Source organism: Artibeus jamaicensis, unplaced genomic scaffold, assembly GCF_021234435.1.
Source record: "Artibeus jamaicensis isolate MK-2021 breed Jamaican fruit bat unplaced genomic scaffold, CSHL_Jam_final contig_391, whole genome shotgun sequence".
Taxonomy (NCBI): Eukaryota; Metazoa; Chordata; class Mammalia; order Chiroptera; family Phyllostomidae; genus Artibeus; species Artibeus jamaicensis.
In genome coordinates this window covers 28,641,965-28,658,487 of record NW_026521814.1, presented here as the reverse complement: position 1 = coordinate 28,658,487, position 16,523 = coordinate 28,641,965, and the positions used below count along the sequence as shown (strand labels likewise).

General features: G+C 37.6%; 1 protein-coding gene across 7 annotated transcripts in view; it reads left to right on the top strand.

Annotated features, from left to right (window-relative positions):
- HECW2 (HECT, C2 and WW domain containing E3 ubiquitin protein ligase 2) overlaps window positions 1-16,523 on the top strand; it is a 352,175-nt gene that overhangs the window by 283,011 nt on the left and 52,641 nt on the right. For all 7 annotated transcript variants that reach the window (XM_053665222.1, XM_053665221.1, XM_053665223.1 and 4 more), the window contains one exon: window positions 14,494-14,577. In XM_053665222.1, coding sequence (XP_053521197.1) covers window positions 14,494-14,577 — 84 coding nt within the window. The remainder of the gene's footprint in view (window positions 1-14,493; window positions 14,578-16,523) is intronic.

Here is a 16,523-nt window from a genome sequence, read left to right as displayed (position 1 = left end):
AGGAAACTGGGACTCAAATCAAGGGAGCAGACCAGAAGGAAGGAAAAAATGACCAAACAAAAATATGAAGAAACAAGAATTTAAAAAAATGATGAGAGGCTTAGGAACCTCCAGGACATCTTTAAACATTCCAACATCCGAATTATAGGGGTACCACAAGGGGAAGAGGAACAGTCACGAGTAGAAACCTTATTTGAACAAATAATAAAGGAGAACTTCCCCATTCTGGCAAAGGAAATAGACTTCCAGGAAATCCAGGAAGCTCAGAGAGTCCCAAAGAAGTTGGACCCAAGAAGGAACATACCTTCCTTACCTTATGACATACCTTATGATTAAAGGCACATCATAATTATATTAGCCAAGATTCAAATGAAGGAGAGAATCCTAGAAGCAGCAAGAGATAAGGGGACAGTCACCTACAAAGGAGTTCCCATCAGACTGTCAGAGGATTTCTCAAAAGAGACCTTCCAGGGAAGAATGGGCTGCAAAGAAGTATTCCAAGTCATGAAAACCAAAGACCTACAACCAAGATTGCTCTATCCAGCAAAGCTTTCATTTAGAATGGAAGGACAGATAAAGTGCTTCTCAGAGAAGATCAAATTCAAGGAATTCATCATCACCAAGCCCTTATTATATGAAATGTTAAAGGGACTTACCTAAGAAAAAGAAGATAAAAAAGATGAACAGTGAAAGGACAGCAAACTCACAGTTATTAACAACCACACCTAAAACAAAAGCAAACTAAGAGGACAGCTAGATCAGGAGCAGAACCATAGAAATGAAGATCACATGGAGGGTTAGCAACAGGGGAGTGGGAGAAGGGGAAGGGGGGAGAAGGTACAGAAAATAAGTAGCATAGACAGTAGATAGAAAACAGATAGAGGGAGGGTAAGAATAGTAGGGGAATATAGAATCTAAAGAACTTGAGACACGTGTTCATGAACTGAAGGGGGGGAATGGTGGAGGAGGGGTGTGCAGGGTGGAGGGGAATGAAGGGGGGAAATAGAACAAATGTAATGGCATAATCAATAAAATAAAAATATATAAAAAAATAAAGTTTCCAAAAGCTGGCTTTCCTAAAACAAACCCCAGTGTTCAAAATTTCTGACCTATTTCTTTTCTAGTTTCCTAGCAAATGAATTTGCATTTAAATTGCACTGGACCTGGCTGGTGTAGCTCAGTGGATTGAGCGCAAGCATGTGAAGCAAAGGGTCACTGGTTTGATTCCCAGTCAGGGCATATGCCTGGGTTGTAGGCCAAGTCCCCAGTGGGGGACACATGAGAGGCAAGCAGACACTGATGTTTCTCTCCCTCTCTTTCTCCTTCCTGTCCCCTTTCTTTCTCCTTCCTGTCCCTCTCTCTACAAATAAATAAATAAAATATTAAAAAATAAATTGTATTGCAAATATTAATCTCAGCTAACACCCGAGCTACATGGTCAAAGTGGCATCAGTTTACTTCTGCCGATCCTCATGCATTTGCCTGTGAAGACCTGCCGAGCCCTCTCTCCTGGTCTTCTCCTCATTTGTTTACTGCGCAGTCAGATGTCCAGAACCAACATGACTAACTTTGGATCTTTGTTGTAGCAAATTTAGATAACAGAAATTCTGCATTGGAACTATTATTTTTCTATGGACCATCCACATAGGCATAATTATTGAATTTTTTAAACCACCTGAGTAAAAGTTGGAGCCAACTCTTATGGCTCTTAGGAGGTTGTAGGATATAGACCTTAAAAGTTCAGGTTTGGGGTCAGACAGACCTAGTTTGAATTCTGGCTCTGCACTTTACTTGCCAAGTGACTTTGAATCAAGCATGTAACCCCTCTAAGTTATAGCTTCCTCATCTGGAAAGCAGAAATAGGAATTTCTGACTTGCAGGATCCTTTGAAAGATTAAATGAGAATTTACTTAAAGCCCTTGGTACTGTGTAAGCAGCAGCAAGCATAACAACAAATATAAATTAATGTTACTTGAGTAGTCTGTTCTTCCTTATTACATCAGAAAGACTCAGTTTAAAGTAATTTGCCTGTAAATTTATTCTGATTCTCAAAACCACTATCCCTGAAGTTGATCACGTGTATAAGTGGAACCAGATGATTCTGTGATGTAGTTAAAATACATAAAGAGTCTCATGAGTTCCATGATTAACTTCTGTATAGGAAGGAAGGCTTCCTTCTGCTGTGTTCATTCATGCTGTTTCCTACAGAGCCATTGCTCTAAAATTTTTTGCATGTGTATGTCGAAACCAGTCTCTATTCTTCCATGCCTACACGGAGGAATGAGCCTTCTGGCTCGAGGTCCAGTAGAAATCACTGAGGATCAAACAGCATCATGGCAATGCCATCGAGATAATGTTTCAGAAACTTTCTAAAGGCATATTAAAACAACCGCGCAGGCAACAAATCTTACAGATCTAATGAGGGATTGGGGATTTTCCTACATAGAATGGTAAAGAGGACAGATTGTTAGACTTTCTGGCTTCTGCAAAAGTAATAATTGTTATCCGTGTTGTCTTTAATAGACATACTAATTCATAGTTGTGTATAGTTTTTGACATATATATATTATGCATATGTCTAGTTTTCACATTTTCCAGGCATGGAATCTCATAACTATTACTTAGGCAATCACTTAAAATGAAAAAAGACCCAAAAGAAGAATGCTTATAGCTAAAATTAGTTTAGATTCTTTTGAAGTATCATATCCAGCTATTTGTTAACCTGTTTACCCATAAATATACAATAGTTCCCTGATATAACTTGGAAAAATTTCCCAATTTGTAAATATGTTCATCCATTGAACATTTCTCCAAAGCATCGTATTTTCTCGCTAACAAATAGTTGTCAGTTTTTGCAAACTGTTATTGTGCATGCAGAATAACCATATTTTAGGCACGTCTGTTCCACTGTTTATTTTTGCTATATTCTGTTGTGTTTATCAGAAAAACAGTTTGACGAAAGGTCATCTGTCTTCAGTAGCTGATGAGAAATGGACTCTGTATAGACCCAAGAAAATTATCAGTGTTGAATGGAGCCTCAGTGCTTTCCTCAAACCCCAAATAATAATCCATTCCAAAGCGCATTATCCTGGATAATACCACAAAGTAGTTTTTAATGAAATCTTTTTTACATATGTTTAGATAAATTGGGAAGTTATTAGTGAATCAAGCATTTCTTAGGAAGGAAAAAAACACAAATTCCCTCTATGTTAATGATGTATTTTTTGTATCTCTCAGTGGAAACTGTCTTCAGAAAAATACACTAAAGTAAAATTAAAATCTCCTTGTTTCATACACATTGTTCTACATACAAATGGATGCTACAAATGCATCCCATTGAATAGGTTATTACTATCAGTTCTTTGGGTCACATTTTACTAAAAACATTCTTGCAGACCTATAAGGGTGTCATTTTATTAAAAATCATGAGCCTTATGTGTCTGAATTTTATAGTAATTTATAATATAACTGGCATTATAGTACCATTTGTGCTTTAAATGTTTAAAATTACCTTGTATTTTTCTACCATATTTATTCTCATATATATGTATGTCCCAAATCAAGTCCAAGTTACATGAAGTCAAAGTCAACATCTTAATCATTGTTTTAATTCTCATAGGACCTCTCATCTTATGTTGTATACAGTGCATATTGCATATTTGGTAAGCCAATCAATTTCATAGGCACTTAAGCCCCATATTTATATAACTGTTTATTCCAAAGGTCAAGTAATTATATTTTGATTATGCAGAAACACGTAAAGATACACAATCCATCGTTTTAATACAAAAATTTATATATCTTTGTATATTCTAATATGTCATTTTAGATCTCAGGAAATGATAACATAATTCATTTTGAAAACTTGACTAATTTCTATAGCACACAGCATTTTTGTTATTATTGTTTTGTTTCATCTTTTTAAAATAACTTTTTAGTTCTCAATTACAGTTAACACACAATATTATATTAGTTGTAGGTGTACACCCCAGTGATTAGCCATTATATCACACCAAGTGATCATCCTGATAAATGATTACACCCCAGTGATTAGCCATTATATCACACCAAGTGATCATCTCTTACCCATTGACACCATACATAGTTATTAGAATATTATTGATTATAGTCCATATGATATACTTTGCATCCCCATGACTATTCTGTTACTGCCAATTTGTACTTCTTAATCCCCTCACCTTTTCACACAGTCCTCCAAACTCCTCCCATCTGGCAGCCATCAGAATATTCTCTGAGTCTGTTTCTGTTATACTAGTTTGTTTATTTTGCTTTTTAGATTCAGTGTTGATATGTATTTATTGCCATTTATTTTCCTATTTTTAATTTTTTGTTTTTTTCTTCTTTTAATAAAATTATTTATTTTTAGAGAGAGGAGAAGGGAGGAAGGAAGAGAAGGGGAGAAACCCCAGTGTGCAAGAGAAACAGTCGATCAATTGCCTCCTGCACACTCCCACCAGGGGCCTGCCCCACAATCCTGGCATGTGCCCTAACCAGGAATCGAGCCAGCAACCTTTCACTTTGTGGGACAGTGCTCAATCCACTGAGCCACACCAGTCAGGGCTTTTTCTTCTTTTTAAGGAAGGCCCCTTAACATTTCATGTCGTACTGGTTTGGCGTTGATGAACTCCTTTAGCTTTTTCTTGTCTGGGAAACTCTTTTATCTGTTCTTCAATTCTAAATGATAGCTTTGCTGGGTAGTGTAATCTTGGTTGTAGGTCTTGGCTTTTCATCACTTTGAATATTTCTTGCAAATCCCTTCTGTCTTGAAATGTTCCTGATGAGAAATCAGCTGACAGTCTTATGGGAGCTCCCTTGTAGGTAACTAACTGTTCTCTTGCTACTTTTAAGATTCTTTCTTTGTCTTTAGCCTTTTGCATTTTAATTATGATGTGTCTTGGTGTGGGCCTTTTTGGGTTCATCTTCTTTGGGACTCTTTGCACTTCCTGGACTTGTATGTCTGTTTCCAGATTAGAGAAGTTTTCTGTCATAATTTTTTCAAATAGGTTTTTAATTTCTTACTCTCTCTCTTCTCCTTTCAACAACCCAATGATGTGAATGTTGGTGAGCTTGAAGTTTTCCAGAGGCTCCTTACACTATCCTAATTTTTTTTGGACTCTTTTCATTTAGCTGTTCTAGTTGGGTATTTTTTGCTCTCTTATATTCCAAATCACTGTTTTGATTCTCAACTTCGTCTACTCTATTCTTGATTCCCTGTAAATTATTCTTCATTTCAGTTAGTGATTCTTTTTTATGGTTTCCACATCCTTTTCTATACTGTTGACATTCTCTGTAAGTTCATCTACTCTTTCTTTAAATTCAACGAGCATTCTTATAACCAGTGTTTTGAACTCTGCATTTAGTGTATTGCTTGTCTCCATTGTGTTTATTTATTTTCTGGAGGGTTTTTTTCTGTTTTTTCACTTGGGATTTGTTTCATTGTCTCCTCATTTTGGATGCCTCTGTGTTTGTTTCTATGTATTTGGTAGAGGTGCTGTGTCTCCTGGGTGTGGTGGAGTGGACCTAATGAAGTGTTTGTAGGGTTTCATGACACAGCCTCCCTCCCCTTCGATCCATGCTAGGCACTTCAAGTATGCTGCTCTTTCCCCGTACACCCTGTGCCATCTTCCCTGCCCCACCATAGGCTGTGTGCACTGTCCTGTTGTAGCTGAGCCTTGATTGCTTTTAGCATGTCAATGGGAGGGATTTACCTGCAGGCTGATTGGCTGCAAGAACTGGTGGACTACCATGGAGAATCAGCTATGCAGGGCCCACCCTACACAGCAGGATTTACTCAGCAGATCTCTGGTACCTGCTGAATTTACCCCTTGAATGTGTTGATTGTGGAGGTGGTTGTATGGTACTTTGATGTGGTCTGAAGCTGTCCAGCAGGTTCAGGCCAAGGTCAGCCTCTGCCTGTGGCCATCCAACATGAGCTACAAAGCTATCTGCAGATGGCTGCTACTTGTGCTGTGCTTGGAGGTGCCCAGGAAAGGCAAAGCTGTGAACCAAGGCTGGCTGTTGCTAGTGTTGAGCCTGGGGCCACTTGTGAGAGGTATGGGGCACATTGAGACCTGATGCTGCTCATTCGAGAGGTTTTAGCCAAGTCTGAAGCATGAGCCTTGACAGACTATTCATAAGGAAAAGCTACTAGAAACAGCTAGGGTGGGCCCTCAAGTTGGTGGAGTGGGATCTCAGGGAATCATAGGGTGAGGCAAACTGTGAACCAGGTAATGGAGACTCAAGCATGATATGTACCTGCCAGCTCTGTGGTGAAGGGCTCAGAAAAGGAACAATGATCTCTGCTAGCATTTCTGTCTGGGAGAAAGCCATCCCTCTAGCTTTCACTCTGATGCCAGATAATTCAGTTCTCCCTTTGTCCCTGAGGCCTTTCAAGCTGTTGTTCTAGCTCTGGAGCTCAGAGGGAGCAAGTCCATGCAAGTCTGTGCTCGGGTTTTCCAAGAGGAGCTGCCTGGGACTCCAGAAGTGCCTCCATCTCATTCAGCCACAGTCCTCTCTGGTTTCTACAGCCGGAAGTTATGATGACTTCTCTTTTTGGCACTGGAACCCTGGGGTGGGGGCCTGGTGTGGGGCTGGGCCCCCTTGCTCCCCAGGGGTGTCCCCTGCAACCAAAGCATGCCTCCTGAGTTTTATCTGTCTCATGTTACTATGGGACCAGCCTGCTTCACGTCAGCCTTGTCAGCCTCTATGTGACTGCCTCTCCACATCTTCAGCTGTTGGACTTCTGCTCAGCTAGACTTCAGGAGGTTCTGAGTGACAGTTGTTCTGTAGTCTGCGTTTGCCTTTCTTGTGGCTGTGGAAGGGTACCAGCACTGCATCTACCTACACACCATCCTGAACACACAGCATTATTTTGAGTATCGAGACGAACTTTTGAATAATGTTCTCAATTTTTAAAGCACATTGGGATTTTCATTAGGATTGTTTTTATTTTTACTTTAGATACAATGAATATATTTATAGTTTTCTGTTTTTTCTTCTGTAACTAACATTTTTTAATGTATTAAACCATTTAATTTCTTCCAGTAAAATTTTCTTGTTTATGTAAGAACTCAGTGTTTCTTGTGTAGGTTTTCCAAACTATTTTATGTTTTTGTTTATGTTCTGATGGACTTTTTTTTATGTCTTCTAAAAAATGATTAGCAAAATGTGGGAAATGACTTGTTATTATAGTACTATTTTCTGGAAATATGCACTTCAAGGGTTTTTTTTCATTGATATTTTATATCATTGTTTAGAAAATACTGCCATATTCTTATCTGTTCCTGCACATGCTTTTTACTGGCTTGTCCATTCTAATTACTTCACAATAACCAGTTTGTTTGTTTTTAATACATATAGTTATTTAAAAATAAAACTATAGATGTAGCAGTTTCCAGTTCTGAATATATTTTCAGTAGAAAACACCTGTTATCAAATGTATAAAAATACTATAGTTTGTAAGAAAATAAAATTCTCTAGTTGTACATTCTAGTATATCCTAGATATTGGTTCCTGAGAGTAATGATGGCCTTAGGGTTCAAGCTCTTAGACTGCCTTAGGTAAGGTGTCTTACCACCAGATTATTTTGTCTAATAGCTAAACTCTTCTTTTGGAGTTCATATGGCTTTGTTTATTGAGAATGATGTTTACCATTACCCATTGAATTATGGGAAATGTGAAGCTGTCACATGTGTTATGTCTTTGATAGATACAGCATTATTTCAGTTTTATAGAGAAGCCAATATCATCTCTACTGCATATTATAAAAATACTCAATATTTCTGGAATTAACCAAGACAAATAACATGATTTAAATGGCTTACCAATAGCAGAAACAAAAAAAAGAATCAATTACAAGGCAACTAATTTGGTTCTATTTTCAATAAATCATACTGTCTTTTGAAAAATGAATAAATAATTATGAGGCATATCTAATAATATACACAATAGCTAAAATTTTTTAGTGCTACTGTGAAATAGTTTCCATGCTAAATATTTTATTTGCATTCATTAATTTAAATCTTCCCACAACTCTTTGAGGCAGGTACATACAATAACTATGCTTATTTCAAAATGAGGAAACCAGCAAAGAGAGTTAAGTAACTATTTATTTTATTTTATTTTAATTGTAGTTTACATTCAGTATTATTTTGTATTAGTCTCGGGTGTACAGCTCACTGATTAGACAATCATATACAAAGTGTTCCCCCTGATATTTCTAGTACTCACATGGCATAATGCATAGTTACTACAAAATTATTGACTGTATTCCCTATGCTGTACTACTTTACATTCTGGTGACTGTTTTGCAACTACCAATCTGAATTTTTTAATCTCTTCACCTTTTTCACCCAGTCCCCCAACCTCCCTCCTCTCCAGCAACCATTAGTCTGCTCTCTGTGTGTATGAGTCTGTTTCTAGCTTGTGTGTTCATTATTTTGTTCTTTAGATTCCACATATAAGCAAAATTATATAGTATTTGTCTTTTTCTGACCAACTTACTTCACTTAGCATAATACCCTCTAGGTCCATCCATGCTATTGCGAATAATAAGATTTCATTCTTTTTTATGACCAAGTAATATTCCATTATAGATATGTACCATCTCTTCCTTATCCACTGGTCTATTGATGGGCACTCAGACTGCTTCCACAGCTTGACTATTGTAAATAATGCTTCAATGAACACAGGGGTGCATATATTCTTTCAAATTAGTGTTTTGGGTTTCCTGGATATGTACCCAACAGTAGAATGGCTGGGTCATAAGGCTTTCCTCAGTGGGTGCAGGAATCTGCATTCCCACGAATAGTGCACTAGGGTTCCCTTTTTCCATATCCTCACCAACAGTTGCTGTTTGTTGATTTATTGATGATAGCCATTCTGGTAGGTGTGAGGTGATATCTCATGACTTAAAAAGGTTTTTTTTTTTTTGCTTTGTAAAATTAGAAAATGGTTTTGTTTATTTTTTAAATTTCTTATTGTATTTTCCTTTACCATTTAGTCCCCTTATACCTCCCTCCCCCCTGCAGCCACCACACTGTTGTCCATGTCTGTGAGAGCCTTTTTCCTTTTTGCTCAATCCCTGCTTCCCTAACCTCCCCCACCAGTAATTGTCAGCCTGTTCTCTACCTATGAGTCTGTCTCTATTTTGCTTGTTAGTTCAATTCATTTATTAGATTACACATATGAGTGAAATCATATGGTATTTGCTTTTCTCTGACTGGCTTATTTCATTTAGCATAATGCTGTCTGGATCCATCCATGCTGTGGCAAAGGGTAAAATTTTATTCTTTTTTACAACCAAGTAGTATTCCAATATGTAAATATCCCATAGTTGTTTTATCCTCTCATCTACTGATGATACTTGGGCTGCTTTCATTGTGAATAATGCTGCAATGAACATAAGGGTGCTTATGTTCTTTTGAATTAGTATTTTGGGTTTCTTCAGCTGTATTCACAGAAGTGGGATCACTGGCTCAAAAGGCAGATCCATTTTTAATTTTTTTTGAGGTATTTCCATAAGGCTTTCCATAGTGGTATAAAAATCTGCATTCCCACCAATAGCGCAAAAGTGTTCCCTTTTCCCCACATCCTTGCCCCAAGCACTAGTTGTTTATTGATTTATTGATGATAGACATTCTGACAGGTATGAAGTGGTATCTCGTTGTGGTTTTAATTTGCATTTCTTTGATGATTAGTGACACTGGGCATGTTTTCATATGTATATTAGCCATCTGTATGTCCTCTTTGGAGAAGTGTCTATTCAGCCCCTTTGCCCATTTTTTAATTGGGTTATTTGGGGGTTTTTTTGGTGTTGAGTTTTTTAAGTTCTTTATAAATTTTGGATGTTAACCCCTTATCAGATATATTGGCAATATTCTCTCCCATTCTGTGTGTTGTCTTTTATTTTGTTGATGTTTTCCTTTGTTGTGTAAAAACTTTTAAATTTGTTGTACATCTGATATTTCATTGTGGTTTTAATGTACATTTCTCTGATGATTAGTGATATTGAGCATCTTTTCATGTGTCTATTGGCCATCTATGTGTCCTCCTTGGAGAAGTGTCTATTCAGGTACTTTGTCCACTTTTAAATTAGGTTGTTTGGATTTTTTTGTGTTGAATTTTGTGAGTTCTCTATAAATTTGGATAGTAGCCCCTTATTCAATATACCACTCTATGCTTCAAGTCCAATCATACCCTGTGGCTGCAGTGAAGAGTGTGGACAAATGATCAGTATTCCTTCTTCTTTCCTGACACCGCACCATTAGAGGAGTCATGGGGATTTCTCTAACATGGTCCTCCGTGAGTTTTTAAAAACAAATGTGTTTTTGAAGGTGTTGCTGAACTGTGTCTGCAGGAACCATGTGTGTGCAGAGTCTGCAATTCAGAGTTCTGTGGTTTTAGACACATTGCTGCTTCTGATTGCTTTTGGTCACGTGCCCTTCTTTAACTTCAACAAAATGTTGGTTGGTTTCGATGAGAGAATTTTCCGTGGGAATTCCGGTCTTGAGACCGTGTTTGCTGTCCTCAAATGATCTTCTGCTCGGGCTTATCTGCTGGGGTGATTCTGTGTGCTAGAGGAAGTGGTTACAAAAGTTTAAATATTCTGGGCAACTGAGAGACAGCAACAGCCAGCAACTGCTTCCTGAGATTGTCACTATACAGTTCAGCCTCTTTTAACAGTTGTGAGTTTTTTTTTTAAAGAGATTCCTTCTTCACCTGTTTTTGCACTTCCCTCAGTGGATTCTGTTTTAGTTAATAATCTGATGTCAGCTTTCTGATGCTCTTTCTCAGCCACAAAAACAAAAATGATGGCAAGATAACTTTCTTCCAAACACTGAGTGGATTTGGAAACTTGTCAGGATCCAAATCAGTTATTTTGGCAGTAACTGATCCTGTGCCTGGTTTGTACTTTCCTGAGCACAGCTGTGTGCATAGCCCAGTGGCAGGCACTTGGGGAACACAACGGTACACGAGGAACGAAGGGCTTTGCCCTCAAGGAACTCATGTATCAAAAGGAACTTGAATGGTAACTGAGTGGCCCTGTGAGAAAGTCTGATGGAGGAAGTGCTGGAATGTTCTCCAAAGGGCACTGAGAGAGAAGCTAATCTATACAGAGAGGTTCAAATGACAAGATGTCATTTGAATATAACCTTAATCCTTAATATAAGCTACTAAAATTGAATAAAATTTCTTTGTTAAGGTGAAGGCAGTAAAGAAAGAGATTAAAGGACTGCTATGGATTCTTTCTTACTCTATAAATTTATAAAATAAAATTGGATAAAAATCTTTTTGTAACTTTCAAATGCCCCCCTAATAAGAGTCATATGTATCTTTAACAATAGTTCTCAAACTTATTTCAGACACTGAGTGAGCTCATGGAAACATGTTAGGAGCCAAATCTGTTTTTTTCCATTTTAAAAGAAAAAGAAATGTTACGGATCCACAGTGTTGACTTTAACCACTTCTATTTTGATGCAACATAAATGTGTGTGAATGTAAAATATGCATAAACTTTTTGTCCTTGCAGTTTTTTTTTCTTTCCCCTATGGCAACTTAGATGTACATTATTTAGCCTTGCTTCATCACTTGCAATTATGCAAATTCATACTACAAAAGAAAAGTTTTGTGTTTTTACTTGGCAGAAGAATTGTGTGAGAGTAGCAGACACGGACTGTTGCCATCACATTTAACCGAAGGCCCTGCCAAAGACAGAGGGCCTGGCACCAGTGCTTTGAAGTTTATCTCCAATCACTTGGCACAAGCTGTCTTGTGAAGGCAAACGTGGGAGCCAAAGTCACATGACAGTGTTCAGTCATAAATGTCAACCAGATTATCTAAAATGTGCTTATCTCGGTGTTAGCAATTTTGATCATCGAAGTGAAAACAAAAATTTTTCATTTTCACAGAACTCAAGATTTTATCGGTAGACAAGGACAACAGTTTGAGAAATACTAGTCTGTAGAATATTGGGCAAATACCCTGATAATCATGAAGTAGTTCCCTTTTTTTTTCCATTTCTCAGAAAAGATTGGTGACATTTCTGAGTATATCTGCTAACTTCTCTTTCGTCCTCAGCCTTGAGCTGTTCTCTTGGCCAAGGCCCTCCGTTTCTACATTAAAAGACTTTGGGATGGAGTTAATGGAATTGGAGTGGGTGTTAGGCCTAAACAGGGTTCAGTTAAGAGAAAATAATGATTTAAATATTTTCATGGAATACTAGATTTGCCATTGCCTTTCTTTCTGCCACTGTGCCATGAATTCTTTGAGAAAGGAACTGTGTCTTACCATCTGCTGGATTCCTAGTATGTGATACCATGTCTACCGTGTAGTAGGCACTCAGAAAATGCTTGCTGAATGGATATCAGTGTAAGAAAGCACTTAGTGGTGTGATGTACATCAGATGACCCGTGCCAGGGTCTTGTTCCTGGAAGCCTATGACCCATAACTCTTCACTGTGATAAACTGGCTGACCTGATAGAAAACTAGTCTCAGCCTGCCTCTGCTATGATTTTCCTTATGAATCAGATCAGCAACTTGCACTGCTTGAGGGTTAATATCTGGAAAGTGATGAAAAAAATTTCAATTGGCATATTTCCTTTGGTGTCTTGTCTTTTCCTTTCCTCACCCTGTCCTCCTTGTGATTCAGGAAGCTATGATCTTTTCCTTATTCACAGGAAACATGCAGGCCACAGCCCTGGGCACGAGGCCTGTGTCATTACCCCACCCGCTCTGTGTAACTCCAGTCAAGGCAGTGCGGCCCAGTGCTCGGCCTGTTTGCTTTCTGGTTTTGACCTCTTCCCCCGATTCACTGTGATCATAGACTGCAGAGATAAACTGTGTATTTGCTGCAGATAGATTTCGATTTTTCAAGATCAAAGTATATTGTTACTGACCCTTAGAAGAACACTTTTTTAAGTTATTGTTTATTTTTTCTCCAAGATAACTCTTCTCTAAGTTAGCTCTTTTAAACCAACTTTTGTATTTCTTATCAAAAAATCTTCCACCAGATAGTGAGCCTTGGTTTTCATCATGTGCCTCAGACATGTGATTTTAACACTCGAGGGGAAATATTCTGGTTGGTTGGTGCACTGAAACTGAAATAGCTTTAAGCAGAGGCCTTTCTTTCCATACTGTATGAATGTAGCTACTGGCAATGAAGCACAGGAAAAACAACTGGCAGGACCAAGATTAGTTGCTTCATATGCTGACATATTATGTAAAATGGATCTAGCCAGAAGAAGCCAAGAACTGAGCTCTGTTTAATCTCCTCTAGCAAGTTCTGCGGTTGAGAAGAAAAATCAGGTGACTTTTCTGTGCTTTAGGGAATTTCTCATCTCAACGGTTAAGCCTGGCCTTCCACCTCATTGTCTTCAAACCTCTAAGCAATTCAGAAGAAAATTTGGAATTGAAACTATAAAGTGCAGTGGAACTTTATGAAAATAATAAACAAGAAAACAAAATGCTCTATAGATAAGAACTAAATCTAAATAGATACTTAATCTAAATAACTATTTGCTGTTTTACAGTATACAGGAATCCAAATACAATGTCATTAGCACTTAGAGTAAAATTGCACACTATGCTGGCCCTATGTTCCTATGGAATGGAATGCTTTCAGTCATAGTTTATGTTATTATTTTTTCCTCATTTCATAGCAAATAATAGGGTGTGCTTTCAAATAGCGTGGTGCAAATCAGAGGAAGCATTTAGGAAAAAATTTATTAAAATTATATGCATATAAAGAATTAAAAATAGTAACATGACTCATCTCACAAAAAAACTGGTGTTATCACATTATCTGTAATAAAATAATGGTGGAAATAGCACACATTGTTGTGTGTGATATGTGTTTGTGTAGGTGTATCTACATTTACGCTGGTGGACACACAAGCTGTTTCACCAGCTGTAGTAACTGAAAGTGTTTCAAATTGTCGGTTATTTGAAAGAGCCGTATGCTTTTATATCGAGTATATAATGTATAGATGCTATCTGCCTCCAAGTAAGAATGTACTCATCGCACATAATTTAAAGGTACTGCCTCAGGAAAGTAAATGACTATCTCCGCACACTCACTTTTTAGAATGATAGAGAATTGGCCTGCATGATGCTAGACTGTTGCTTAGATTCAAGCCCACAACAGGCTTTAGCTCAAAGCAGAGACTGAGTTTTATTGGTTGGATGGTACTCCTACCTGTAGCAGGACTTGGGCATCACAATAGAAGATAATAAAATAATCTTTTCCCCACATTAAGCCTGGGCTATGTTGATGTCTGTCTGTGCAGTTGTCCCTGAAGGCAGGGACCATGTTCGTCTTGGATGTGTATCCCTAGGGTACCACATAGTATTATGACACATAAAGAATACCCCCGCGATGCTGTGATCATTATCTTTTAAATTCATTCCTAAAGCTCTGAGTTATGTCCTAAAAGTCTACTACAGATATTGTGAGCTGTTTCTTTGCTGGAACAGGGAGAAGATCCAATTTATCCGAACTGAAGGGACCCCAGGATTGGTGCGTCTTTCAAGTGATGCAGACCTCGTGATGTTGCTAAGGTGCGTAGTACTGGTTGGTAAACTAGCCAGTCAGTCTCCTGCCATCAGATATGCTGGGGCATTTTAGAAAGTGATGTGACAATAGTGGTAGCCTGAAAAGGTCTCCTTTATTCTCGAAGGCTCGTGGGATACTCATGTTGAAGAGGTGGGTGCTGGTTTGGTGATCATTCGCTTCAGATTGCATTTCTTATCACTGAGATGGTTGATTTTGTTTTTACCCTGCTTATAAAGGAGGTGCTGTTAGAGAAGGAAAGGGCTTGTAGAGGCCAATGAATGGAATGTTCCATTTACAGAATGGAACAGAAGGTTGTACCCAGCTTACCCCTTCGGAGCATAAGAGGTCGTGTTTATATTTTCTTTCAAATTTTTTGCTCAAAATGTGCTTTGTCCCCTTTTGTTGATTCAATACCATTTGTTTACTTTATGGTTTTGAGAGTTTATGTTTGGGAAATCAGATCAAGTTGAAATCTGGTCACTGGTGCTGACTGCCAACTTGATAGCCCTTCATAAAACTGACCGATTGTGTTTTCTTTGCTGATGGTTAGATCAGCTTTGGTTTTAAATTTTAGAGTAGTTTAGAAGGGAAAAATAGCAAGTTTTCAAAAACCTTTTTTAAAATTTTTAATATTATCCTTCAAAGGTAGGAGACCAGGGTAAAATGATGCTGTGTTCTACCCAGTGGTTGGGATGCCCCCACCACTGTGACCTCCATAGAATTAAAGGGCAAGTCCTGCCGAGCCATGCCAGGCAGTGTTTTACTTTTCCCCAAGCGCTGGCAACCTCATTCCTGTTGTTCATAATGGTCTTCACCCTAACCATTTCTAACCGTCTGCTTGGTAGTTGCCATCTTTTAAAAGCTAAAGCCAAAAAGTTATTTTCCTCTACTGGATATTTGGAGTACAGTTCAAAGGGATATATTCACTTTTGATAAAGACTTCATTTCACTTGATTCTGAGTAAGTCCTATGGGACAGGGGATTACTTTTCAGTCTAGGAGGAGACCCTTGACTCTGGTGTCCAGAGTTAGTTCTGAAAACAGGATGTAGAATACTGGATGGTCAGGAGGATTGTCAGTCAGTGAATATGGAATATGATATTTCTGTTATAGTTTGGTAATAAAATAGTAAGTTTTGTTCCAGAACTCTGAGATGTGACTCTTTCACTTTCTTCTAGAAATCTAAGGTTTTTCACTTAAACTAAAGAATTCTGCTTTTGGTATTAGTAAAAACAGAAATCATGTTTATCATTTGTGTGTACTTAGTGAATAATCTTCAGATGATATGGTCCTAAATATTTTAAGTTACAATACAGCTTTAGAATATTTGTACTTCGGTAATTAAGCACCATACTTTGCATGACTTTCTGTGTGTTATGTGGTGGGATCTTTAAAATATTTGAAAATTGATATGTGTATATATACAAATATGAAGAGCAAGACTATGTTTTCTCTCATTTGGAGAATTATGCATGTTCTCCAAAGTTAATGGACCTTTGAAAAAGCATGAGGAATTCACTTATGTATAGTAGTTCTCTAATTATTACAATAGAAATGATGTTACTCAGTTTTTTACTTCATTTGGATGATCAAATATATTATTTTAATAACTGTACACAGTGACACAATGTATTACACTTGCATGCTTAATAAATAACATTTAGGGATTAATGGAATTTTTAGGGATGTCCTCTGTTCTTTATTTTTTATTTTACTTTGGAGTTTGAGTCATTCGAATCAGTGACTATAAACTTGAGCAATGAATTTGCTGCAAACATGGAGGGAGACTTGGTGCCTGTTTTTCCATGTCATCTATTTCTTAAAAAGGAAAGTCACTCCTGGTGCAAATGGACTTGATTGTCACAAGCGGCAATGTAGAGATAATTTAATTCCAAATAAACCTATGTAAGGATATTTTCCAACATGGGTATTATAAAAATTAAAAACTTTTA